Here is a 27,591-nt window from a genome sequence, read left to right on the forward strand (position 1 = left end):
CCCAGACTGAGGCTGGGGTACCCCAAAACTAGAGCTGGGATCCCCTGTGTCTGACTAGGTGTCCCCAGACCGGGGCAGGGTCCCCCCAGACTGAGGCTGGGATCCCCTGTGTCTGACTAGGTGTCCCCAGACCGGGGCCCGGGGTCCCCCCTCAGCTGAGGGGCCGCGCGGGGGTCCCGGGGCCGGCCCGGCCGCGCATGCGCAGGCGGCGCTGCCCGCCAGGGGGCGTGGCCGCAGCCCCCGGCCCAGGAGGGAGGCGGCGGGAGCAAGATGGCGGCGCGAGTGCTGCTGCGGGGGAGCCTGGCGGGAGCGCCCGCCGTGCCGCGCCTGCCGCCCGGCGCCGGGCCGGCCCTCAGGTGAGCCCTGAGGGGGCGAGGCGGGGCGGGACGGGGCCGCCGGGGGAAGGCTGCACGCGAAGCCGGCGGCCGCCCGAGCCGCCCGAGCGCTCCCGCCGCGCAGAGCGTCCCCTCGGCAGGCTGGAAATGGCGCCCCGCTCGCGGGGCAGCGGCCGGGCCTGGGCCGGGGAGTGCGAGGCGGCGGGGTGTCCCTCAAGGTCACGGGCCGCAAGGCCGGCCCCTTCCTTCCCTCCTCCCAGTCCGCCCCTGGGTGGGCGGGTGGCCGCGGCGCTGACCCGCCGGGACGGGGCGGCCGCCGGTGCCCGGGCTGAGGGGGCACCCGGAGCCCGTCCCTGCAGCGACGCCTCTTCCCCGCACGGACAGCCTGCGTGGAACACGGCACCCCACAGCCGCGGGCTCCGGGCTGTCCGGCCGCCCCGCGCACGTGTGTTCTGCCCGTTAAACACCTGGATGCTCCGCACCGCGCTATCGCTCCGGGATCGGGGCGTGCGGCTGCCCCGGATCGCAACTCCTCCGAGCAACAGGGTGCACGGCCGGCGGCGGCTCTGTCAGCGTGCACAGCCCCAAAGCCGTGTTCCCTCAGGGCTGGGCTGCCTGGCCGCACATCCCGACGTCTTCCTGCCTTCAGCGTTCACACAGAATCCCCCTGCGAGTCAGGGCTGGTGTGTCCGTGCTTCCCCTGGGAGCTGGGACCTGCACCCCGGTGCCGGGGCACACACAGAGGAACACCCCGCAAGTCTTGGGGTGCAGAGATTTGCGTTTCTGTGTGCAGGGCTGCCCGAGGTGCAGACACACACACACACACAGAGCTCCTGGGGCACCTCCCAGGGGTAGGGAGCAGGCACAGGGTGATGGAAACACAGGAATTCCCAAGCTGGGATGGATGTACACGGTTTTTCCTCCCTTTTATTTGAAGCTGCTGCCTCAAGCCTCAGAATAGACAAGACCAAAAGCATCCATGCAAGCAGCTGCTCAGGGAATATGTTGTGAGGTTTTACTACATGTTTTGGGGTTATTTTAGTTTCAAATAAACTTTGTTTAGATCACAGATCAAAAACTGTCAAAACGATAGACAAGTTGTTTTTCTTACTCTTCAAGCAGGTTTGGATTACTACAGAATCTAAATACTCGACCTGGTATGTCCCACCCAGATTATATTTTGTGCTATAGCAGGAGCTAAGTGTAAAGAAGTGTTTTCCCTGACGTTTTTAATCTAATCTAAGCAAGCTGTTGAGTGTTAGCCTTTTGTGTTCAGAGCCCAACCTTGGCAGCAAAAAAGCAAAGCCCACAGTTAAGAGAACTTGCTGCCAAAGACAAATTGATGCTCACAGCTGTTTAAAGATCTGAATTCAACCCCTACTCCTCCAGAGCTAATTTTGGGTACAGATTGCCCCCAAAATTGAACCAGTGATCAGTTCAGGGTTTCTTGGTTCATGGGAGTCTGGGGTGACAGGGGTATTTTGGGATTAAAAATCAGGCCCTTGAATCTCAGTTTAGGTGCAGTGAACATCTGCTTTAATAAACCCAGCCTGTTACCTGTATTCTGTGAGAGGTGTATATTTAGTGGTGGTTTGTTAGTCAGTGCTCATGAGGAGCTTTACAGCTGCTGGGGAAAAGATTTTCCATAAATGTAAAGTATTACTCATGTCGTTGTTTTGAAAATTACCCATACCTCCAGTTTTAGGTGCAGTTTAATGTTCAAGTCATGAGATTCTCCTGATAGCAAAGAAATCTGCTTTTCAGAGTTATCCCTGTAGGTCTGGCTTACTCCTGCTGCTGCTGCTGAAGTTCACAAAAAAAGCGTCAGGATTATTTCTCTTTCCTCTTCTAAGTTTGCTGCAAACGATCCTCAGAGATGAGTTTTTCTAAATATTACTTTGCTAGCTTTGTTTAATAAAGGGGAGGGCACGGTGAGAGTTTACAGGTCTGAGTATTGCAGGAATATTTCTGCCTCCTGGAGCCAGTGAGGGCTTAATTGGAGGGAGCTTTTTAAAACAAAGCTTGAATTTCTGAGCTGGGGTTCACCTCTGTGCTCAGAGACAGCTCTGCTCCAGCAGCAGCCTTACCATGGAATGCCCTTCAAATGCCTGCCCTCAGGAATAGCTGCTTGGCTTCCAGCACAGCCAAATGTCTGTGTGTGTGCCCAGGGCAAGGAAGGCACCATTTTCAATAGATACACCAAGATTTATACGTTATTTCTTCATGCTGAAGGTCATCTCAGCTGTGGTTGTTGTTTCTCTGCTGTGAAATACTTCCCCTCTCCTCCATCCTGCTCCCATGGGCAGAACCAGGTCATTATGTTCTTTCCTGACACTGGGATTAGAAGGTAAAAAACTGCTTTTGTGTAACGCAGGTGTGTTCAGGGGGATATCTTCCCAAAGGAAATTGAGATTTTCTTTCCCTATTTATTTTTTTTTTTCTGGAAGAAAGCTTTGGGCTGGAGATCCAGCTGTCTTCTGGATCCCCAAGTCAGCAATTAAGGGTGAAAAGTTGACATCTGAGGCAGGAAGAGGCTGAGATTTCCAGTTTAGGAGTAAATCTATGTGCTATAAATACGACTTTTAGTATTTCAGTATTTCAGGAGAAGCTTGTGACAGAATCAATTTTCATCACTGTGGCTACTGTGGGGCTGTCAAAAAAAAAAGGCAAATTGAAGGAAAAAAAAGAAGCAAAAACCTTTGAGCTTGTCAGACATTGTAGAGGATCAGTTAAATACATCCAGTTCCTTGTCCTGGTCATCTGGAAAAGAAGAATAATTCCTTTAACACATCACTTAAAAAAAACCCACAGTTGTCACTTGCTCTGTGTGCTCTGATGCACTTGGAACAGCTGAATAAAGATTAGATAAGAAAAGCCAGTGAGACCCTTGTGTTTTGAGGTGAGGGGAGCGTGGATGTACAGAGAGCCTGACTCTGTGTCCCCACATGACGCACTTGCCAGAATCTGGAATTGAAAAATCTCCTGGCTGCTTATTTCCTACCACTCATCACTTTTTTTTTTTTTTTCCCAAATTAGTCTTTCATGCTATTTTTCCCCTCTTGAAAACATTTCCCTTTCCCTTTTGTAGAGCTGTCTTTAAGCAGCATAGGAACATATGGCAGTTCCTTTCCCTTTTACACTGTGCACACTTTTCCTTCTGCACATTTCTTTGCTCTTTTTCACTCCTGACTCAGCCTCGGGCAGAGACAATGGGTTAAAAAGAGGATAAATAGGCAGGGGATAACCATGGTTATTAATTACACAGGGAAGAACCACGGGTAATGTGGATGAGTGTATGTAGTGAAATGATAAATCTCAGTGGGGATGAGCCGCCTTTGCCTTGCTGGGAGAGGCTGGGTGGGAAGTTCCAGCAATGTGGTGATGCCTTAAGTTTTAACTTTCATGTTTTTTAGGCTCTGTGCAGTTCTGAGCCTCACATTCAGTGTCACTCAGCTCTTCACAGAGCAGGGAGACAAAACAAATCCTTCTGCCGCACACCAAGGACAACTTTCAGGCCCAAAAGCATGAAAAAATGGTGGGCTGAGGAGATAAACCCCAATATGCAAATGGACCAAAACTTGTAAAAGTGTGAGACCTTGTGACCAGTGGTCCATTTTGTGACCATTTTGGGTCCAGTTTGGGTGCAGCCCTGGTCAGACCCTGTCCTGCCCAAGGTGTATCCTAAAGGCCTTTCAATAAATTTCTACTTTATCTCTGTCCAGTCTCTGTTTCAGGTCAGCCTTCCCAAGGCACCAGTGTAACTGTACATTGTGATTCTGTAATTCCCATTAAACATCTGGCTGCCCTGCCTGTCTGGTGGGAAGGGTGGGAAAAGTGGGAACTGCAGGGCTCAGTGCCTGTCCTGGTGGGAATTGCAGGGGCTTTGGTGGGAATTGGAGGGCTCAGTGGGAATTGCAGGGCTCAGTGGGATGTGCAGGGCTCAGTGGCTGTCGTTGTTCCCTGCAGGGGGCTGGGCTCCTCAGCCCGCAGCGCCCGCGAGGACAGCTGGTTAAAATCCCTCTTTGTGCGCAAGGTGGATCCCAGGAAAGACGCCCACTCCAACCTCCTGGCCAAACGAGAGACCAGCAGCCTGTACAAACTGCAGTGTGAGTGGTGGTTCTGTGCTCAGCAGCACCTTTCCTTCCCTCTGCCCCTGCCTGCCTCACTGCCCTCTTGTTGTTGTTGTTGTTGTTGTTTTTGCAGTTCACAATGTCAAACCTGAATGTCTAGAGGCCTACAACAAGCTCTGGTAAGTGTGTGAGTTCTCTTTTCACCTTTTAGATGTGTGGATTTGATCTGAAAGTTGGCAGGTAGCATAGTTATGTAGAGGGGAGGTGACAAAATTCTGCTTTTTTTTAGGATTTGGTATTAGATAGATCCTATGAAAGAGCAAAAAGCCCTGTACTCAGTTCACCCAACTTCCCTCTTGGTGTTATCATCTCCTAAGCTGCAGTTGGGGATGATTCCTGTCCTGAGAGCTTTGCTGGAGCAGCTCTCCCCCTTCCCTGAGTGGTCCTAAAGCTCCTGCTCCCTGCAGGGAAAGGTGGAGTGTTTGCATTCCCACTGCAGCTGCCAGGTTGAGGATGGATTTTGTCTGCACGCTGGAAGGAAAGAGAGATCACTGGTAAATAAAACTACACCGGTGTTAAACTCAGGTAGAACTTTGAGATGTTGAAAACCCAGGGGTTGGTTTCCTGTCAGCTCACTTGTATCCCTCTGCACAAGTCCTGTTGCTGAGCTGCTCCCAAGAAGTTACACAAAGCCTTGGGTGGGGTCTCTGCATTGGGGTGATGCCCTCCAAAGGGAGCAGCACTGGGACAGCTTTCCCAAAAAGTTCCCAAAAGGAATCACTCACACTTGAAATTGATTGCTTGAAGGGTAAAACTGCAGAAATGTTACTCCTTTTCTGCCTCCACAATCGCCCTTCTGGAGCCCTGAAAGAGCTGTGTGGTTAAATCTGGGGATGGAGTGAGCCTGGCACCCAGCAGTGCTTTTCTCACTGACAATAAAAAACATTCTCAGCGCAATGACACCTTTCTGCCACCAGCATTGAAGTGTGAGCACAGCAGCTGGGCTGGAGAGAGGGGAGGAAGTCCCAGCTCCCAGTTCATGTCCTCAGCTGTTCCTGGGTGGCTGCACAGCTCATCTGTCACCTCTGTGCCCCCCTCTGTTGGGCTGGATCACGCAAAACCGTTTCAGAAGCATAAAAAGCCACTAAAATAACATTCAGTTGAAATATTTTTAGCTTTTTTCTTGTTTAAAAAATAGATACACAGCAAAGGACAATTAACATTCAGCCAGCTTGCTGTTTAAAAGCTGAATATAAACATGTCCAATTGTGCAAGACAGGGAATCACTTCTCTGCAGTATTTCATGCACTGCCTGGATGTTGAGTGAGAGCAGAGATTGCTGTTTGCAAGGAAAGAGACAAACAGCAAAGAAAGAAACTGCTGACAGCAGTCAGATGAAATATCTGTGGTTAGATTGATTCTTTCCAAAGCAAATGGAAGTATCTCAGGCAAGGAGACAACTTGAATAAAGTAATAAACAAAATTAAGCCTCTCTGAACTTCCCTCCTGCCTCTCCCCAAAGAAAAAAAAAAAAAGAACAGGTTAATTCTGTATCCAATCAAAATGAGGGTTAATCATCAGGTATTAATAAATAATGTAATGAAGACAATTACAAGAATATTTAATGAATCACTGTGGTTAAGGAGCCCTTCCGAAGAATTAGGGACAGAGTTAGGAAAATCAAGGAATTTTTTAAAGGTGTTCTGTGGGTATTTTTTCTCTAATTTGCAACAATATATGGTAGAATTATGCCATAATTTCCCATTCCTCTTCAAAGCTGCCTTTCTAGGATCTCATTCTGCTTTACAAAAACGAACTGGTGGTGAAACATCCTTGAGAATGTCCTTGGAGAGTCATTTTATCATATTATTTACACTAGCTAGTGAGAAAATGTCGAGGTACAAATTGGTAATGAGATTTGCTCAAGGTTGTCTCGAAAGTCAGTGGCAGAATCCAGAGGAAAACTCATCTCTAATGACTCCCAGCCCCAGCCCAGCCTACTTTTTATTCCTTGATAGTGTGCAGAGACTCGTTCCCTGTGAGCCAAACTGAGGAAAAAGGATAATTATTTAGGGGAAAAACAGAAAAGGCAGAGTTCAACCAGACTAATTGATTTATTCATCAAGGCACAGTGCAGGGAAAGCTGTCTTGGCCAAGTCAGCAATCAGCAAAACTTAATTTCCTCATGCTAATATGGGCCACTTCGAAAGTTGGAAAGAGTGTTAGAAATCCTGGGAAGAGTCAGAAATTTTGAGTTGGAGGTGTTTTTAAGGCAGTCCTGCTGTTCATTAGTGGGTGAGTTGCCTCAAAGTAAGAACACTTTCTGAAATCAAAAAGCAATGCTCTGAGGTACAGCCATTATTTCCTTGATCAAATTATTTTTATTCATTCAGCTCAGCAATTGTAACTGGTTTAGAAGGGTGTGCTTTCATATTTCTGTGCATTCTCCCCCCCTTGAGGGGAGCTTTTCCTCAAGCAAAGAAAAACTTTTCCTCAGGCAAAGAAAAACTTTTCCTCAAGCAAAGAAAAGCTTTTCCTCAAGCAAATCACCCATGTAGGCTGAATTTTCACTGAGATATCCTGATATTTGTTTTCCTGATGTGTTGGATAACCTTTTAGATAGACATAATTATTTAGATACACCTAATTTACTGCATCCAAAGAATCCTTTGTTGTAGATTTCTACAAAAAAAAAAAAAAAAAGGTAACACTCACCTTAATTCTCCGTGGGGGTGTAGCCACCTTCCCCCTGCATAGCAGAATTTGATATTTCAGCTCCCCCCTCTGGAAAATAAAGCTTGTGAAATGTTCCTCGCATGATGCTGTGTTATATACATTTATGGACTGTGGCCTCCCTGAAGGTCAATGCAACCCAGTGTCTGTGTGTTCCTTGTTTTCAAGTCAAGAGGTGCTGCCAAAGATTCATGAAGAAAAACACTACCCTTGTGCTCTGGTGGGGACTTGGAACACGTGGTACGGAGAGCAAGATCAGGCTGGTAGGAGATAGAAGTACAACCCAATGTGAACCCATGTGCTTGGCAGGTTTCTTCTTTTTAAATCATCTCTGTTGGCACCCAAAAAAAAAGAAAAACCCTCCCCACTGTGGGGATGTGTCCAGTGCATCACTTCTCAGCTGTCTTTAAATGTGCACTGCTTGCTTTTGTCGTGCTGGGTTGGACAGCAGAGCCTTCATTCCTTCAGTTTTGTCTCGTTGTCGATGTATTTTTTTTTCATGTTTTCCAAGTGGTTGTTGAAATTAACAATTAATTAACAGGTTGTGGGGATGTATTTGTAAAATGCAGTGCTGTGGGCACAGCTCCTGAATATTTATGGATAATTTGCAAAGCCAGGGTTTGTCCTTCCTTTGGGCAGTACAAAAATTCAGACTGTAATTGCTGTGTGATAATGAATTGCAGATGATTCCAACCCCATCTGCATTGTAAACTTCATGTGAAACTTTACTGGGGGGAAAGTAAAAATCTTTCTGTTCATGTTCATACAAGGATACTGCCTAACTATGAAAACAAACTGGAACTAGACACATGACTGAAGAGCTGCTACAGAGGTAACTCCAAAGAGCCCAGTGTAGAGGGAAAACCTGAAAAATGCCCTGGGAATTGGAAGGAATGGGGAGCCACAGATCCAGATCCTGTGGGAGCTGTGCCAGGATCGGTGCTGTTGCTTCCTAATTAAAGAATAAACCCCTGCACACATCAGTTCTCCCTGCACTGCCAGCATATTGCAATATTGACACTGAACAAATGCAGGGAGTTAACAGCAGATGAACCAAACAGCGTCTGAGAGCCAACCCTGGAAGTTGGAGGGCAATTGGGGAATGAGGACAATTGAAATGGGAATTCCTCAGGCAAGTCCCAGCGGCTGCTTTTGGAACAGATGAACACAGGCTGGATCTGTCAGTGCATCCCCAGCCTGCCTTGGAAATGTTCTTGCAACACTTGGAACAAAGCAGATTGTGGGGTTTGACCCATTCAGTGCTGGGTTAATATCAGGTGGATCCATCAGATCTGCCCTGGGGCTGAGGCAGCAGGAGCAGGAGGAGAAATCTTCCTCCCATCAGCCTCCTGTGCTCTCTTGGAAAAGCTGCTTAAAAGGGGAGAAAATAGCTTTTGTTTTTCTGTGAGGTGAAATTATTGCCTTGCTATACTAAATGCTTGTAAATACATCTTCCTGTGATTTACTAAAGAGATTTATTCTGATTTATTAAAGAGGGAATGCTTTGAAAAAAATTCAGATACGAACACAGATGCTGGAATTGTTTTTATGGGGGAAAGCTCAGCAAATGTTCAGTTTTCTTCTGCTTTTGTTAATGTTGAGCTCAGAAATAACACCTGCATCGTTTTTCATGTCCTACAGAAAATGTCTTGCTTTTGTGCTGGAGTAATTCGCTGAACTGAAAATCTGCCCCTCTACTGCTCTTAGATGAAATTGGTACAAAGCACATTTTGGAACTAAGTCATCCTCTTCAGCTGAATCTTAATTTCAATAATAGTCATGACAAGTGATCACATCTCTACTAGCATGGCAACAAAAAGTCCTTTCAGAAACTCCCCTGTTACCCTCAGAGTAAATTGCCAAATTTTCCAAGAGAACCCCTTTCTAAAAGCAGATGATTCCATTATCCCTAAAATATTCCAATGTGTAGTGCTTTCATTAGTGAAAATCTGTTTTCAAACCTGCTGCCTGGTTTCTATTTTTGTGTAATTTTGTAGTGTGAAGAGCATTTTATAGTGTGATTTTTTTTTCCCATAAGATTTACCACTGCTCTGGGACATCCCTGAAAAAACTGAAATTTTCTCTGTTTCAGTTCATTTGTGGAGATACGAGGGAGGTTACCCAGCTCTCAACGAGGTCATGAGCAAACTTCGTCAAAATAAGGTAAAAAACACTGATTGTGTTACTCAGAAGAGAGCAAAGAACAGGCAGAGCAAATAAAAAAAATCCAGATTGAGATACCAAAGTGTCTCATCCCTTCCTGTACAAGCCCAGAAACCTCTTTGAGGCAGGATTTATTTTCACATTCAGCTTTAATTCCTGAATGCTTCATGTGTAAATCCTTGGAATTCTCAGATTCCTTTCAGTATTTCACTGTCCCACAACCCTGACAACATTAAAAAAAAACCCAGTCTAAGCCACTTTAAGTGCTGCTGTTCGTTGTTGCAGAATTTGACCCGTTGTCCCACGTTACTTTTTTAGGAATTCACAGAATTCCGTAAGGAGAGGGGTAACATGCTCCTGTCCCGTAAGAACCAGCTCCTGCTGGAGTTCAGCTTCTGGAATGAACCTGTCCCCAGAGATGGCCCTAATATTTATGAACTGAGATCCTACCAACTCAGAGTAAGTCAGAATTTTTTATTTCTTTCTGATTTTTGGAAGCTCTTTGCCGGCTTAAAACCTTCAGAGGGTTTTTATGGCAAGCAGAGCTTGTCTGGAAAATCTGCTTTATTTATCCAAGCTGGTTTCTGAGTCAGGGCTGCTCTCGGAGTGTGGAGTCTGAGGTAAAGACAGGCTCCAACAAGATCCTGATGTCTGCAGAGCTGAAACCCTGTGGTTGCTTTGAGGGATGCTCCAGAGATGATTAAGAGGTGGTAAACAGAGCAATTAAGAGATTATTTTAATATCCTTATCACTCAGAGGAAGGGATTGTGTTAATACAGGGTGGGTGCCATACAGAAACGGTGTGAAAATTGTATATATATTTTTTTGAACTGCAGCTTTAACAGTGTGTTTTGTTTTTTGCAGCCTGGAACAATGATTGAATGGGGCAATTACTGGTAAGTGCTGCCTTCAGGCCTGGGGTGGGAGGTGCAGGTGTAGGAAAAGCAGGACAGGAGGTGCCAGGGTGGCACCAAAGCCACCAAACCCCCAGTTAAGGGGCTGCTGCTGCACTTGCATCCCTGCTCACACAGTCCTGTGACCCTCTGAGGGGAAAAAAAATGGAATTTTGTGCACAAACAACCCTCTGTGGTTTGGTTTTGCTTCCCAGAACCCTTTTAGTTTGCTGCAAAACACCCGGATTTTTAGCAGAAAGCTGCTTGGGAAGAGTGGCACTTCTTGGTTCATCTTTCCCAAGACCACTTTCAGTTTAAATCTTGGATCTTTAACCTTTCAGAGTCAAATTGCTTCTTGAAAAGCTGCTGAGCAGCACATTTGTCTTTTAATATATGGGTTAGAAGTATTTGAGACAGTTTTCTATTGATTATATGCTTCTGGTTTTGTCTTATTTTTAACCAGTGTAAGCTTATTTCAATTTACACTCACTGTCCTTGCAATTCTAGTGGTTGATAGTTAAACAATTTGGAATATTTTCAGTTATTTGGACAAAGGTGAGGACTTAGGTTTTCAGGCTTGCCATTGATATATTTTTTTCAATTACAGTCATTTGAACAAATTGAATTTAGAAATTTTTTTTTAGAAAATAGGCACATCTCTACTGGTAGAAAATCTGTTTTATAAGATGCAACAAGAGAAGTATTTATCTTAATTTATGCAAAGATCCACATGAATAAAAAGTTGTGTTGCACTACCACAAAATCTGTGGGAAATTAATGTGGCAAAGCCAACATGACTAAAACTTAAAGATTTAGTTATAAAACCTGCTATAAAAATGCCACTTTACACTGTTCCAGCAATTACCTTTATCCTGAATTCAGCTGAAAAATGATGAATGTAAAGCTTAGTGAAAAATGTAACCTCCAATTTTAGCACATCCTAACAAGACACAGAGGTAAATCTTAATTACTTAGTGCTGAAAATGAGCACGGTGCAGATTTTTCTCTTACTTTTAATTGCTGAAGTGCCCAGCAAACACAGTTTTACATCCCAGCTTCCCTTCCACTGTGTTTTCCTGCCCATTTTCCCAGATTTCCTGCCCAGCTGTGCAGGCTGTGATGTGTCTCTGCTCCTCTGCAGGGCTCGTGCCATTCGGTTCCGACAGGACAGCAATGAAGCAGTTGGGGGATTTTTCTCCCAGATTGGACAGCTCTACATGGTCCATCACCTTTGGGGTAAATTCCTGCTCTCTGTTTGGTTTTTTTTTCTCCCACTGAGTCACTTTGCCCAGGAGGAAATAATTTTACAAAAGGCAAAGAAAATGGGGTCTTAAAAGTTGGGGTTTAAAGGGTTTTTTTATTTTCCTGATTTTTTTGATTGCTTAATTTGTTGATTTTTTTAAAAAAATGTGTAGGCAAATTTATTTTTTACCAAACAAGAAGTGAACATTTCCTGGTTTGTTCTGTTTCTCCCACAGTTTCTGCTGTCCCTTTCTCATTAGGAACTCAATGTTTGCTCTCAGTCCCACAACCACAACCCTGCTGAAATCAGTTTTTTACAGTTTCATTTCAAGCCTCACCTGCAGAAACGAAAGTCAGGCATTTATTTCCATGCCTGCATGGAGGTGTTTTGGCTTTCTCTGTGCATTCTTATTCATAAACACCTTAATATTGTTTCAATTTGGAAAAACAATAATCTGTTAGAATTGACTCTGATTTTTCTTCATATCCCAACAGTGCAGAATTTTATATTTCAGCAATCTGACAGCCCTCATGTAGAGCTCTGCATTCTCTTACCTGTGCCCAGGCATTCTCTCTCTTCCCCAGCTCCTCCTTGTGCTGCTCTGGGAGCTTTTCCTTCTGGCAGAGAACTCCTGATATCTTTTTTTTTCCTTCCTGCTGTTCCCAGCCTCCTAATTCCTTCTTGGAATTCTTTGAAGGGATCCCTTCTTGTGCAGAAGGGAAAGGAATCACTCTGTGCTTGTTTTCCCAGCTTACAAAGACCTGCAGACCAGGGAAGATATAAGGAATGCAGCGTGGCACAAACCTGGCTGGGATGAGCTGGTTTATTACACAGGTAACCCATTAACTTCTCTGGAATGCTGGGGGCAGACTTTGGGCTGTGCCACCCTCTCTGCTCCTCTGCACATCCAACTGGGAGAAAAAGGTTTCCTGTCTCAGGGGGAAATATGTGTCAGTTTTCAGTCTATAGAGGAGGAGATGGGCATTGCAGTGAGCTGTAAAGTGAATTTTTGGAGCTGGTTGCACGTGGAAGAGTTGCCCAAGTGACCCTAAAAAATTGCTGCATAAATACTGAATTTTTATAGCAGTAGAAATACACAGAATTTATATACAGAAAACACTTCTGTGGAAGAAGAGACTTATGTAAATGCTCGTCCAAAGGTTTAGGGAGCCAGGAGTGAAATTTACCTTTATATTAAGTGATTACTTTGAATATTTCTTGGGATACAGGAGCCTTGTTAAATGCATTGCTGGGAAAAGGGAATTTAGACTTTGGAACGAAAAGCCAGGAGATCTTTGAGATCAAAGCAAGCTGTCACAACAGAGCTCCCAGAAGTGTGCCAAGCATGTCAGCTCTGGGTTCCATAGGGCACATTTCAAAGGAAGTTACACCAGAAGAATGTAGGATCACTTCCATTTTGGTTAAAAGAATGGAAATACTTGTCTTCAATGAGCAGAGAGATGATATTAAAATCATTTTTTCCCAAAACTAGTGATTACTGAATGTGCTGAACTCTGTCAGTGAAATTAAAACCTCTCTCCATATTTTTCAGTGCCCCTTATTCAGGAGATGGAGTCCAGAATCATGATACCCTTGAAGATTTCTCCACTTCAATAAAGTCACTGATTTTCTTGTGCCTACATTGATGAAGTGACAAGTATTTGTCTTAATTTATGGTATACACTGTATATCATAGTCTGAAATATAAAAGTACTGTATTGAGCTTATAAAAGAGACCTCTTTTCTTCAGAACCCACAACCTTGTGCTCTTAGGGGGGGACAAATAACTCCAGGACTGTGATTAAAAGGTTGGAGAGTTGAAAACAAATCCCAATGTGTGGGCCAGGTCCCCAGGTAATGTGTGACCCAGAGGGTTTGAAATCTCCTGCTCCACAGGCGCTGCCCAGAGCTCAGTAACAGCCCTGCTGTGAGCAGTTAATGACTGCAGCTTTCCAAAACAAACGTGGGAGTGACACCAGAGCCTCTGGAGAAACAAGAATTTCAGATTGTGAAAGGAGCAGCTCCGGGGCTGCTGTGAAATCCCCCCTGGCTGGTGGAGCAGGCCTGAAATCAGCCAGTGTGCGTTTCCAAGCAGGCAGTCATTAATTGGGGATAATCCTGTGTGGCAGGGCATGGACTGGGGACATTGCAGGGACATTGCAGGGGCTCTGAGCACACCTTGGTGTGGAACTCCCCCCCGGGATGGATCCCACGCAGGGTGAGCTACGCTTCCCCCACAGACACTGCCTGAACACCCTGCAGGGAATCCACCCACTCCCAGGCACTTCCCTCCCCAAGGAGCTCCAAACTCTGGGAAAAGGGGTTGAATTTCATAAGCAGTGCTGGTTCAGACTCAGAGGCTGGGTTGGTGTGTGCAGCTGGGCTTGGCATTTCCGTGTACCATGGTGTCCAGTTCTGTTTTGGTTTCACTTCTAGGCTAGAATGTATCCACACTTTTTTGGTGTCTGCAACGATGTGAACATCCTGTAAGTGACAATAATATTCTCTTCTCTCTCTCTCTCTCTCTCTCAAGTGGCTCCAAGAATCAGTGTAACATACTGAATGTACAAATCAGTTCTGAATGTCCAGTTTGTACATTTCAAGAAGTTTTCAGGAAGAACATATCAGTCAATAAAAACCTTTTAATTTTCACTCTTTTTTTTGTTGGCATCTCCTATGTATTGCACCACTTGGGTTTTCTCTCCTCTTGCAGTGTTTAGTGTGGAAAATTTGGGATATTTCAGCTTAATTAACCAATATCACTTCTCTGGGTCAGGGACAGCATTTCCCATTTTCTGCTCTCCTTCTCCAAAGTGAATTGACAATCTCTCCATCACATCCCATTTTGCTGAGTGTTCTGAGTGCTTTGGTGATAAATACAAAACACTTCTCCTTTTGACTATGCTCCACAAACTGTGCTTCATTTTTCAGGTGTGGTTTCTTCCCTACTTACGTGAAATACACTGCACTTGTGCCTCCCCTTGAGTTTCCTCTTGAACAAAGCCAACATTTGACCTGGTTCTTGTCTGGTTTTGTATTTCCCTCCTGTTGTCAAGTAATGATGGAATTTTACTGAGTCACATTCTGTGCTTTATCAGCTTTAAGTTGCTCAGTGAGCCAAGGAAATAATTTGAGCTGATCTCCCTGTAAATCAGCCCTGAGCAGTGATATCACCTGGGGCTGCCATTTTATTCCAGACTTTTGGGGCTGCTCTTCAGCTGCAGAAGGAGAAAAGGGATGCCAATATCATCTCCCAGTCCTGTTCATCCTCCCAGATTTCCCTGGAGAATTGTCCTTGTAACTCTTACCCAGGAATCTCAAAGACAAACAGCAGAAAAACCATTTTTGGAGCCACAGGATTTTTTGTATTCTGATGCAATCCATGTTTTTTACCCTCACCAGGAATTAAATTCTGCCTGGCACAGCTCTTCTTGTTCAAAGGCCATGAAGTTTTGCCTGAATGAGGAATCAGAGCGACATCACAGAATGCAGGTCCTTTATCCCCTCCCACGATCTGAATTCCCCCTGGAATTCTGAATTCCCCCTGCCCTGATGTGTTATGGATGTGCCTCCCCTCATTCTGGGCTTCCTGCTGGTGCTCTGGCTGCCCTCAGGGGCAGGTTCATTCCTGTTCTTTTACCTGCCGATAAAACAGTTCCTGTTCTTTTCCTTACAGATAGCAATGTAAAGTCCAATGGAAATGGGAAATGCCAATCTTTCCTTGGCTTCCCTGTCCCTGGTCCTGTGAACACTGTTGGGATTTTCCCTCTGAATTCCATGGCTGAGTTGAAGTTTTCCGCAGACGAGCAATCCCTCAGCTTTTCTTACAGCGGTACTGCTGGAGTTCAGAGCTGGAGCTGCTTCCCAAAGGTTGGAAAGTGAGGGACAGTGCCTGGAAGGGCCCCTGGCAACTCACAACTCTTGTTCCATGACACAATTAAAGGTCAGCTTTAATTGTCCTGGAGAAGGCTGCAAAGTGTCCCTCGTGCAAACACATCATTTAAAGCAATTCTTCCTCATTGAACAATCACGAGAAAAGGCTTTATATGAAGGTCAAAAGACCCACCTGGAGCCCCGTGTGACCTGTGCTGCCCCCCGGACTTTGCCCCTCGGTGCTGGGATGTGCCCGGGCAGATCTGTGACACCGAAACTTCCCTCACCCCGCTTTATTCCCTGCTGGGAATTTTCCACTATTTCACGGACTAAACAGCTGAGCCTCTCCCTGAGCTCAGCAATCCTCCAGCTGCCTCCTGGGCTAGAGGTCACCCTCGATATTTGCCCAGTGCAAGGGGAGGGGGCTTTTTTTTTTTTTTTCCAAGCCAGTCCGACCTCTAGAGCAGTTGTGAAATCCCTGGCACGGCCCCACGTTTCCATAGTGCCCCGACGGGCAGAAGCTCCTGCTGTGAATGTTAACGTCCCTTCCAGGGCTCGGGGGGAATTGCCGAGCCCTGAGCCGTGCCCCAGTGCCTGCAGCTCCGGCTGATCAGCTCCATGGCAGGTTTATTTCCTTTTTATTCCATAAAAAACCGGCAAACTCCTTAACTCCTTTACCGTGGGGTTGCAGCAGAAACATTCTGGCCGTGCCCTGCTCGTGCAGCCTGGCCTGAACAAAAGCAGGATTGTCCGGGAGCTGCCCTGGGAGCTGGCTGGGACTTGGCTCAGGGAGAATTTCAAAGAGCCCATCTTGAACCCTCCCAGAAGTTGTGGGCAGCGCTGCCAACCATTGTCTGCCTGGCTTTTGTGGGCTTTGCTGAAGTCCCTGCAGATCCTCTGGGGTTCTGCCTTGCTCCAAAAAGTATCGCAAGTTTTCTTCTGGATTTGTTTTCTTTTAACCCTCCTCTACCATTGAAATGCTGTTGGAACTCCAAGCCAAAACCATCTGGCAGCATCACTGAGAGCTGCACCCTCACTCTGGGCTGTGGCATCTCCTCTGTCCCCCAGCCCCTCCTCAGTGGTGTCACAGGATGAACAGAACCAGTGTGTGCTCTAATTGTTGGGGATGCTTTAACGACTGGATAGCAGCTGTCTCCTGGCACCTTGGTTTAATCACTATAAATTAAGGAAATCCAGTGCTAATTAGGAAGAGCAGTGATTATTGTGAGACAATGTGAGATTTTGGAGGGTGGGGACATCACTTGTTTCTGTTCCACCCAGAAATACGTGGAGGGGTGAAAGAGAATTCCCACACTTCAGTTTCTGGGAAGATACTGGGGCTCCTTGTAAGCACTTAGAAGATAAAAACCTCTGCAGATATTACGTTTTTTTATACTAAATCTTGTCCTATTTACCCATCCTTCTCCTGTGTATTGTGGGGATTGAAGGAAGGGGCAGATGTGATGTATTTTAATGTTGGTAAAGCTTTTCACATCCTCACAGGTCAGGGAAATGAAAGTCCCACAACGTGAAAAACACACTCAAGAGAGCTGGCAGCATTTACCACGTGTGTTCTCCTGGATCAGGCACTAACGAGACTCCTTAAAAAACCAGGATCCATCAGCTGGAGCTCAGAGGAGTTCTCAGAACAGGTCAGGCTTAACTCTGGCAGAGTTCAGGGGTGGTTAATCCACGTTGGAGGCAGAGGAAGGGACTGAAACTTCCCAGAATTTCTTTAAACGTTGATGAATTCGCTCCCATCCTGTTACAGCTGATGGGGGTGGGTTGGTAAATGAATAAAACACTTCCACAAACACTGCGACCACTCTCCAAAAACAGAATCTGGAGGTTGATTGGAATATTTTGATGAAAGATGGGAACCCTCTATCCCTCATCTGAAAAATGTTTCTTGGCCAGGGGTGAAGGCTGGATCTGTCTCAGATTTCCATGCAGCTCCTGTCCCAGACAGGTTGAGTAACTGACGTTGAGTAAGAGATGACACCTCAAGTCCTCTGCAGCCATAATTTTAATGAAATCAGAGATATTCAGTGATGTTTTCCACCTGTTCACTGATCACCTGCTGCTGAGGTTCTGTGCAGTGAAAGGTACTTGCAAACTGTAGCCTGAATCACATTATTATTATTATTATTATTATTATTATTATTATTATTATTATTATTATTATTACTATTATTATTATTATTATCATCATCATCATCATCATCATCATCATTATTGATTAGGCAAAGTTCTTGTTTGTGGCCTTGTTCTTTTTTTTGTCACCCAAAATAAGCAGAGGCATTACTGAAGAAACAGCAGATGTGCAATTTTGACCAGGAGATAATCCCTCAAGGTATTTTTAACTTATTATTTTGTATGTTTGGTCTTCAGTTGGAAGTAAAAAAATAATTTATTTCTTCAACCACAGGAAAGCTTTCTAAAAAATCTTCCCCATTTTCATTACAACCCATTTGAGTAGAAAGGTGCCATTGGCCACAGCAGCCAGAGTGGAAGGTCCCCAACTCCCAGAACCATGAAAAACTCCAGCCCACGGGTTTGCAAACAAATAAATGTTTAATGGCATTGTATAATGGATTTACAGGTGTTAAATAGATTATTTTACACGAGGACTTATCGCTCTTCCAGCTCCTTTAGCAATTCATCAAAGTGGGTGATGTACCATTTTGCTTTCTCCTTTACTTGCTTTCTGACTACATTGCCTCCAAAGCCAATGAAGCAATCCTGGAAAGACACAAGGAATGGGCACATGGGTTATTGCATGGGAGGAATGGAGTTGTCAGTGATTAAATTTGCTTTTAAGATTGGATTTTAAAATCACGGCATTCCTCCCTGCCCTGGTTTCCTCAGCATGTTAATTTTTTCAGATTTATTAACGATTAATTCTGCAGCATTTTGGTTTATTGGGGTTTTTCTCAGTGCCTTGTCGCTTCCAGACTGTTGAGATGTGAGATTTTACTGAGAATCTGATGTAAATGTGATGCAATTCCTTTCAAGAGCAAGTAAACATTGGCTCATGCAGGAGCATCCCACAATTACCCCTCTGCTGTTTACCTTACCTCTGTTTACCTCATCTCAGAGATACCAAAAGCAAACTTTAACCCTGTCCTCAATCATTAACCAGAGCAATCATCATTTCTACATCTCACAAAACCCCCTGCAGTGAAAGTGCAGGGTTTAAAATTTCCACTGCAGCTTTTTTTTTTTCTTCTTCTTCTTTTTTTTCCCTTGAGGTGGGAAGCATTAAACAAATCCTGAGCTGCTTTGGGGTACTGGGGGACTTTTGTGTGGAGAAAGGAGCTGAAGGGGAGATGGAATTAAATCCCTCCATGGGACATGACCATTTATAAAAGTTGTCTTTTTGGTGATTTTTTTTTTTTTTTAATTAAAGAATCCAAACCTCCCTCTTCTTTTTTTCCCCCAAGGGTTTGCTTAGAAGGAATTCAGGATTTCTGTAATACTCACTCCAGGGGGGCAGGCTTCCATGTCTGTAGCTCCATCTCCAATCATAACCACTTTCTTGAAATGGAACTGTTCTTTCAGATGAGTGATAACTTTTCCTTTCCCCCCTGATTCAGCTGTTGGTTGTGTTTCATCAAACCCTGCATATTCTCCTAGGAAACAGTTGGAAGGACAGGTTGGAAATACAGATATTTTCTTGGAAGTGAAGGAAGACCTCTGCCTGTGGTCTTGACTTCACTGCATGCAGTCCTGTAAAACTCCCAGCATCAGCATCCCAAATACATAATTCCAAGGTGAGTTTAAGATTGGGATTTCACCCAAGCCTTCAGTGGGGGGATTTTCAAAGAAAAATAGAGAATTTTTAGAGAAGAACAGAAACCTGTGTGGGCAATGCTACCAATGCCTCCCCAGGCACTCTGGTGTGAATTTCCCAACAGCAGCACCCAGGACGATGCAGAGACAGTGTAGGAAACCCTGAGTAAGGAACGACCTCAGCCCCCACGGCTCTGCTGGGCCACTCCAGCTGAAAACCCAGAGCAGCTCTGCTCCAGAGCCCCAAAGCACTGAGAGGGAGGTTTGTGAGAGCAGCTCAGGTCATGAACTATTTCACTTGAAGGAGCAGGAGAAAATGAAACTTTGCTCTCAGCAGCTGTGACAAGTTTTACCTTTGGCACAGCCTGCAATTAAAAAGTAACTGCAGCTCTGTTTCTTACACCGAGTATGCCCTGAGCTGGTTTTGGGTGAAGTTTTGTGATTTTCCTCCACGGAGTTATCTGGATTGGTAACAGGACAGTGCCTGCAGCCCAGTGTGTGCCAGCTGGAAGCAGAGAAGTGCCATTATTGAGCAGAGAAAGGAGATTTGAGGAGACTCTCACCGTTGAAGTAAAACTTGAGCCTGTTGGCGAAGACGTTTGCTGTGGGAATGTTCAGCTGCAAGGCCACGTGTTCCACAATGCTCTGAAACCCCCCAGAGACCAAGAACACCTGAACCCCTCGTTGGTGCAGCCTGCTCACCAGCTCCCTGCGAGGAGACAGCACAAAGGTCAAATAAATCCTCCCTAAACCAAACTTGGTGCTATCCCAGCCTGGCTTGGGTGTGTGCTGCTTCCAGCTCCATCCATCTCTGCTGCACAAAACTTTTCCTTCTTTCCCTTTGTCTGTGCACACACCTGACTGGAAAGAGCTGGACAAAACCATAATTTCATTCCTCAAAAACAAGCACTCTTTAAACTCTTTCTTTTCCACTTTCACATTAGTTCCACTTCCTTCACATTAGTATAAATTCTTTCACATTTCTTTCACATTTCTTCCATTTCTTTCACATTAGTTCCCTTGAACAAGTGAGAGCATATCCGGCAGCTCAGGGTTTGTTTTGTTTTGTTTTGTTTTGTTTTGTTTTGTTTTTCTGAAGTGAAACAATGGCAAGAAAATGATTCTGGAAAATTGCAGCAAAAAGCAGGGAACGAGATAAAACCATTGCTCCAAAATGCTAAAAAAGTGCAAAGTGCAAATGTTTTCTAGCTCAGAGTTGGTTCACCAGATGCTGGACATGGATGCCATCTTTAGAAGAGGGCACCGGCTACAGAAAAGGAATCAATAAAAGCAGTTTGTGAGCCCAGCTCACGTGAGCAGGACTTGCAGGCAGTGAAAAGTTTTGGGGATTTGGCTCTGGAGGCAGGAGGATCAGCCTGCAGCAAGGGGAGCAGGGGAAGGGGTAGCAGAAACAGCAGAAACACTAAAGACTGAAAAGCAAAGCAGAGGCTTAAAGCAGGACACAGAAAAGGAGGAAGAAAGGGAAGGACTGAAAAGGAGAAAGAAAAGGAAGGAATGAAAAGGAGGAAGAAAAGGAAGGAATGAAAGGAAAATCACATGATCCTGAACCAGGAAACAATGTTCTCTTTGTAGGTATCTCTAGCTGTCTTCTACAGAAAAAAAAATATAAAATACTAGCACAGGATCATCTAAAATTCCTTTTATAGGCTAAAAATATTTCCAGACTTGAAGCTATGGTCAGATTTTGTAGTAAAGAAATTCTTTTCAATTGTTAGAAACAATGTGAATAGGGGAAAAAATCCCCAGAGCTTTTCAGTTTAAATAGTTCATGTTCATTCTAAACCTCAGGACAAATGAATACACATATTTATGTGTGTTTGCTGAATGAGTATTTTAATGTTTTTAAGGACTTCAGAATGAGTAGCTCTAAGCAATGGGTCCCCGAAACTGAGCCAGGGGTGTGACTGCACTGAGGAGAGTCAGAGAGAGGTCACAGAGTTGCAGAATAGACCAAATTTAAGGAGGTATTAAATCTCCTCCCAGTCCCATCACCCCTGAAAAAGCAGTGGTTGAACAGATTCTTTTCCATGCCCATTTAATCCTCAAGCCAGGATTTGAGCTTGGCAGCCAAGCTCCCAGTTAATATCTAAAAATCTTTTCTTTTTCCATGGATGCTTCACCACTTGCCATGGAGTCAGGCTCCCGATCCAAGCTCTGTAACACCCAGCAGGGAGATGGAGCAGGAAGGCAACACAAACCAGCTCTGTGGCCTTACAGGATCACTAATGACACAGAATTTAGTTTATTTATTCCATCTGCTTCCTGAATAATGAAAAAAAAATTCAGTTCTTCTTACCTTATTCCTGGAGTTAGCTGAGGTGGGTTGTCGGATATTAATTTCTGCACTTGTTCGTAGGAGGGCCGGATGAGACCTAACCGTGCTGTGAGAGCTGCCTTGAATGTCACAGTGCCACCCATGGCTCTGCGGGTCCTGAGGGACACCAAGAACTCACATCAGGGACACTTCACCAGCTGAGGCTTCTCCCAACTACAGAGAGAGGTAATACTGAGCCCAGAGACTGGTGGTGTCCACTGCTAGGAGATCTCCATGGATGGAGCAAAGGAGAACGGCTCTATTCCCTCTGTGATGCCAACGGGGATCGTATTCCTGAGCTGAATCTAACAAACCTTTAGCTAAAAGCTTCAGCTTGTGCTGTTTCCCAGCCTCAGCAAAGGGTTGGGAATGCTTGTCCCCTCTCCTCCATCTCATGGAAAGGTTTCCTCACTCAGAACAGGGTTTGGTAGCGCTTAGCCAAGTTTAATGATGAGGGCTGCTCCCAGTCTATCAAATTACCATTAGAGAATTCATGCCAGGATGGTTTTGTTGGGTGGCCTCACAATTCCCACACCAAGTTACTTCACCCTGCATTAATTCCACTTATTACCCCGACCCCGTTATAAACCTTAATAACCTACAGCAGACTCAAATGACCCTAAAGGATAAATTCAGGGTCTCAGATTAATCCCATCCCCGGCTCGTTCTGCCTGGCCCTGCGTGGGCTGCCCCAGCCATACGTACATCTCTGCCACGGCGTCCCCAACCCCACAGAACTTGGCCAGCTCGTCGATGCCCTCCTCCCTGATGACGGTGCTGTCCACGTCGAAGCACACGGCGTCGGCGCTGCGGAAGATCTCCTTCAGCTCCATCAGGGAGGCCATCCTTTTGGGAGCCTTCTTACTGTGAGGGGACAAGATGAAGTCTTTCTCTGAGTGGGAGTAGTGCACTGTTTCCTGAGCCATTGGTGCTGCTGCTCTGGCGCGTGCGAGAAGGGCCGAGCGCAGCCCGGCCACGGCTTTTATCCCGGGGGGAATGGTGGTGGAGGTCTGGCTCAGCTGCTGATTTGCTCCTGCCTGTTGCTGCCTACTGATGGTCACCTCGTGCTCCAGGTGGGCAGTGGAGCCCTGGGCTGCTGCTGATTTGCTCCCTGCTGCCTCAGCCCACTGATGTGCGTGGGTTCAAGGTTGTAATCCTTGGCATTGGCCGAGGCACCGGGCTGCCAAGGGCTGCGCGGGATTGCACGGCTCTGACTCATCCCAGGGGGGTCTTGATCTCTCATCCAGGCCCGAAGGATTGACTGCAAACTATCCTAAACATATCAAGGACTGGTTGTCCCTAAATCAGGAAGGTTTAAATCCTTTTCTACATTTTCATTAATAAAATGGGACTTAGCCTTCCATAAATCCATCAAACCCTTGGCCTTTGAGAACTTCACTCAACCCATCAAGACATCACAAATTTCCCTAACAGTCCCTGACAAAAGTTTATTTTCTACCCTTTTAGATCTGTCCACTTCAATATGTTGAGCACTTCTGCACATCAGACGCTTAAGGAGTGAATTATCTTCTCACCTTGTGCTTCGTCCTTTCATAGGGGAATTAATTCAGTGTGGATTTTACTATTTACTAATCTGTAATTTAGACACAAACAGCACCTTCCTAATTATCTCATTTCCCAGATTTTGGTAGAAGTTTTTCTTTCTTCTAATCTCTCAGACATGTCTTGTATGATGGGTTGCAGGTTCTTTTCCTGGGACAGGGGAAAAAACACCATCAGACAGCACATTCTTAAGAGTTATGGATGTCTTTATAACCTTTCATCTTTTGTTTTCCTCTCACTAATGGTCAAAGCAGGAATGAGAACTTTTGGGTTTATTTCCAGGACGTGGTGAATATCAGGATACGAAAGGCTTTATGAAAAATTCCCCTCATCACTACCAATGTAGAACACACACCTCTCTTATCTGCTCTTCTGCCTGGAATAAAAGAGAATGCTCCAATCTGTTGTTGAAAGGTGGAAATCTGTCTAAAGGAAACCACCCAGCCTGAGTGGTGAAACCTGTTGTGAACAGCCAGGAGCTGTGTCGGCACGAGAGAGTCTGCCTGACAAACAGGGAGATGTCAGCAAGCAAGGGACAGAGACAATAAGTGACGTGAGAGGCACGGGCAGCCCTCAGACAGGATTTCTTTGTGGGGTTTATTCTGCTACCTTTGAGGGGAGTGGGTGGCACTAGAGGAGATACCCCAAAAAAGGGCTTTTACAGAGCCCCTCTGAACTGCAGTTTGGCAGAACTCTGCCCATGGACACACCAGAAAACTCCAGCCTAGCCTGAGGATGGTGACTAAAGGATTATTTGCTGCAGGCCACGTGGGGTTTTATCTTTTTCTACAAAGACTGCACTGGACATATAAGAAGAATAGTTAAGAGCCATCAGCACAGCATCTAAAAGAAAAGTGGCCATGGACATCAAAACTTCCCTGTGCCAGAGGCCAGCTCTGAGGCAAGGCTGGGTGGCCAGAGGCCAGCTCTGAGCTCAGCCTTGGCACTGGCTGGGCAGGTGACACGTGAACTTCAGGTTTACTTTGCTTCAGCCTTGACTCGCCCCGGGCTGCAGAGCGCTCAGTGTGTGTGTTTGCAGTGAAATATCCCGGTGCTCCCAGCAGCAGGGCCGTGGTTCCAGGGCGGGGGTGACATTGGCGTCACGGCGACCCTGCTTGTGCAAAGGCAGCCTTGCCTCACCTGGGGCTGCGCTGCAACACCGCCGCACGGTGAGGCAACGGCACCGCGCGGGGACACGGCTCTGTGACGTGACAAGCTGGGATTTCGGGCTGGATACACGGATTTCATCTGTCCTAGAGAAATGTTATCTCCCTGAACGCGTGCTGGGAGCGGGGATGATGAAATGTTCACGTTTCCTTCTCTCTGATATCCACATTTCCCTTCCCTGCTGGATGGGCCTTACAGTGATGACATGAAAGTTGTTGGTGGACTCTGATGGGCAAATGAAGAATTATTGTGGAGTCATAGTCGGAATTAACCCTGTCCTCTCTTTAGTCCTGGAAATAACTCTCTGAAAATAGTTTCAAACTGTAGTAACTCTTTGAAAGTAGTTTCAAACTGTAGTAAATAACTCTTGGAAAATAATTTCAAACTTTGGTTTGCATTGTCTAAAAATGACAAATTGGAAGGGAAGAATTGCAAAAATCATCAGTAAAGAATTAAAGGTCTGTAGAGCCCTTCTAGGGACAAATCTCAGCTGCAGTCAGGGAAAAGCAATTTTTGTATTCCAGAGTGGTCCAGGCCTGTGTAAGTGGCAGAGATTAATCATTCCAAAATACACAGCATCTGATGGCTTAAAAGTGTAAATGTCTTAATGAGATGGGAAGACAAAAGAAATTCCCAAAAATACTGGGTTCTGTTTCCACATGAAAAACACCCTCTGATCTTCCCACCACTGAATTTCAGGTAGATAATCAATTCCTAGCCTGAAAAGCATCCAAGCAGCAAACATTTCAATGTCTGATAGAAAATATCATGGGGAAAAGCTGGAAGGAAGAATTATGGGGAAGAGAAGAAAAATGGGCAAAGAAGTGCCTAAAGACAAAAGAGTGACAGTGAGAGAGAGGTAGGGTGAAAGTTGACAAAAAGATGGAGAAAAAAGGAAATCACAAGGGAAAAGTGGAATTCCCAGGAGATCTCCTTGCCTCCAGACTATGAAGTGTTTCATTAGGCTGTTCTGAAAAAATAAAAAAAGAAGACATTTTCACAAGAAATAATTCTCTTTCATAATAGACAGGGTGGAGTCACAAACAGGAGAATTATGTAAGAGCACATGGGAAAGGAAAACAACTGAAATCCTTTCTGTTTGCTGTCCCTTCAAAGAAGGGCACTTGCCTCACTGGGAAAAAACTGCACCATCCTCTGTACCCACATGTAATGCAAATAGAAGCAGTAAGTGGTGCTCAGAACTGCAGGTGCTCTGCGGCTGCCAGGTTTTGATGAGATCTCAAACCCCTCATTGTGACTAGACCTCCCTTGTTGTCATATCTCAGCTTTCAGGAGTGCTGACACGCTGCTACTTTGCATGATGATCACATTTATTGCTGTTTAAAATGAAGATTAAGTGAATCTTAATGAAATATTACCCAGCACTCAGGAATATCCTTGTTTGCAAACAATTTCTGATTCACTTCCACATTTAACATTGTATTGAACGTTAACAGAAGTTCAACCACATTAAACTGTTTATTTTGCCTTGAAGGGGAACTGCTGCTCAGAGCAAAGGATTTGGAGAAAATAGTTCTCCAAAACTTTTTTTCAGGACCTTTTCCTCCTACAGCTTCTAAGAACATTCCCAGGAGTGTTTCCATGGTATGAGTTTAAACAAACCACTTAATCCTCATTGTTTCCAGTCCTGTGTCTGTAAAATGGGGATAATACAGTGACAGAGCTTTTCTGTGCTGAGCTTTCATCCTCAGAATTAGCAACGTTTTGAAAGCTTTAGAGGAAAGCTGATACATTTAAGCAGATTAGTTATATTTAAGCAAATTGTGTTTGTGTTTATATAAGTTTTAGAAGTTCAACCCATCCACCCATAACTTTCTATGGTTGCAGGGTAAGAATAGGAAGATTCAGTCCTTAATCTCCTAGGTTTTCTTCTTTTCTTTTTTTCTTTTCTTTTTTTTTTTTTTTTTTTTTTTTTTTTAGGTTGTTAAACCTCCCGGGCTTTCTATTTCATTTTAGGTTTTTCTTGACTCTCCTGCTCAGTTTGTAAAGGCGGTGGCATAAAGCTGTCTGCGAGTGAAAGGATGAACTGCTCGCAGCCCCAACACGATTATCTGCACAGCAGTGCCTCACAGCGAACTCATTTAAGCACCTCGTGAAAAGCAGGTGAAAAAGGGGCAGAAGGAACCTGTTGGATGTTGACATCCACCTCCCAACTCTCCAATCCCCTCTCGCCTGTCCTGCCAAAATGCTGCTGCTCCCCCCGTGCCCGATTGCATCATTCATTCACGCCGCTGTTATAAAACAGGCACCACGCCGGGCGCCGGGCAGCACAGGCACAACATCCTCCTCATTTTCCCCGCTGGAAAAAAAAAACTTCCCGGTGTTACGGATCTGCGAGCCAAACGCCAAGCCCTTCCGACCTGCGAGAAAAGCACGATGCCGGTGACTTACAGGACTGAACTGGCCGTGGCTGCCGCCGGGAACCTCTTGGCTGCGCCAGACAGGGAGGGATCGGCCGAGCCCTTCAGCGACACAAACCGCCGGCACGGGCTGCGCTGGACGAGAGCCGCATTTTGCCGCTCAGCCCCTGATAAAGCGCTGAGTCAGGCAGCCCGGGGGGTTTGTTTGAGGTGCTCGCACACATGGAAGCCGGAGCGGGGCAAGGCGCTCGCTGCCAGCGGGGGCAGCGGAGGTGTGACCGCCCCGCGCCGGGGGAGGAGCCGCCGCGGCCGGGCAGGGAGCGCGGGGAGCGCTCGGCCCTCTGCGGGCACGGGCCCCCGCAGTCAGCCGTCGGGAGTTTCTCCTGGCAGAAATCAGAGGCCGGGCACTTTTCTGTGTTTTCGGGACGCTGTTTAAGGGAGAGAAGAGAGGATTTGTGAGCAGAGGTCACGGAATCGCCGGGTTGGAAGAGACCTTTTAGGTCATCGAGTCTAACCCCAGTCCTAACACTTCAAACCATGACACCGAGTGCCACATCCAATCTTTCTTTAAACACATCCGGGCATGGTGACCCCACCACCTCCCCGGGCACACGAGTCCAGCACTTTATCATTCATTCAGTAAAAAACTTTTTCCTAACATCCGACCTAGATTTCCCTTGGCTCAGCCTAAGACTTGCCCCCCCTCATTCTGGAAAAAGAGACCAACCCCCCCACACTGACCACAACAACCTTCCAGGTATTTAAGTTTGCAATTTCTCCTCTTGGCTTTAGCTGTCAGTGCATCCCTGAGCGAAGTTACACACACTAATCACATCCAAAGCCGGCAGAAGCTCGGCAGCAAAGGGAAAAGGCGTGGGAAAAGGCTCCGTGTTGTTTCCCCAAATGCAGTGTTGTCAAAAGCTGTGGAAAAATTGCCAAAGCTGCCCGTGCTTGTGTTTTGGCATCCCACGGAAGAGCTGTCCTCACACTCTGCCATGGGTTGGAGAATGGGAGAGTGCCAGCCCTGGAGTTGTTTGGTTCAA

The 27,591-nt window shown here is 45.8% G+C and overlaps 2 protein-coding genes across 4 annotated transcripts; one reads left to right on the forward strand and one right to left on the reverse strand.

Annotated features, from left to right (window-relative positions):
- The first annotated feature begins 240 nt into the window (after positions 1 to 240).
- On the forward strand, positions 241 to 14,089 carry NIPSNAP2 (nipsnap homolog 2). 2 transcript variants are annotated; one of them, XM_066202042.1, is made up of 11 exons: positions 241 to 356; positions 4,302 to 4,441; positions 4,539 to 4,584; positions 7,307 to 7,401; positions 9,231 to 9,301; positions 9,620 to 9,760; positions 10,166 to 10,197; positions 11,336 to 11,430; positions 12,188 to 12,271; positions 12,990 to 13,094; positions 13,971 to 14,089. In XM_066202042.1, the coding sequence occupies exons 1-10, from the start codon at positions 271 to 273 to the stop codon at positions 13,052 to 13,054; spliced, it is 855 nt and encodes a 284-aa protein (XP_066058139.1). In that variant the 5' UTR covers positions 241 to 270; the 3' UTR covers positions 13,055 to 13,094; positions 13,971 to 14,089. The 2 variants fall into 2 exon arrangements, with proteins under 2 accessions (XP_066058139.1, XP_066058138.1); XM_066202041.1 differs by having other exon boundaries at positions 12,990 to 14,089.
- A 3,776-nt stretch (positions 14,090 to 17,865) lies between these two features.
- PSPH (phosphoserine phosphatase) lies at positions 17,866 to 26,776 on the reverse strand. Of its 2 annotated transcripts, XM_066202045.1 has the most exons (6): positions 26,580 to 26,776; positions 22,143 to 22,301; positions 21,420 to 21,554; positions 19,666 to 19,811; positions 18,794 to 18,942; positions 17,866 to 18,052 (listed from the first exon to the last, which is right to left on the reverse strand). In XM_066202045.1, exons 2-6 carry the CDS (start codon positions 22,280 to 22,282, stop codon positions 17,942 to 17,944), a joined length of 681 nt encoding a protein of 226 aa, XP_066058142.1. In that variant the 5' UTR covers positions 22,283 to 22,301; positions 26,580 to 26,776; the 3' UTR covers positions 17,866 to 17,941. The 2 variants fall into 2 exon arrangements, with proteins under 2 accessions (XP_066058142.1, XP_066058140.1); XM_066202043.1 differs by lacking the exon at positions 26,580 to 26,776 and having other exon boundaries at positions 22,143 to 22,389.
- Positions 26,777 to 27,591: the final 815 nt, after the last annotated feature.

Source organism: Chamaea fasciata, unplaced genomic scaffold, assembly GCF_029207755.1.
Source record: "Chamaea fasciata isolate MVZ Bird 193981 ecotype frontalis unplaced genomic scaffold, bChaFas1.0.hap1 SCAF_21, whole genome shotgun sequence".
Taxonomy (NCBI): domain Eukaryota; kingdom Metazoa; phylum Chordata; class Aves; order Passeriformes; family Sylviidae; genus Chamaea; species Chamaea fasciata.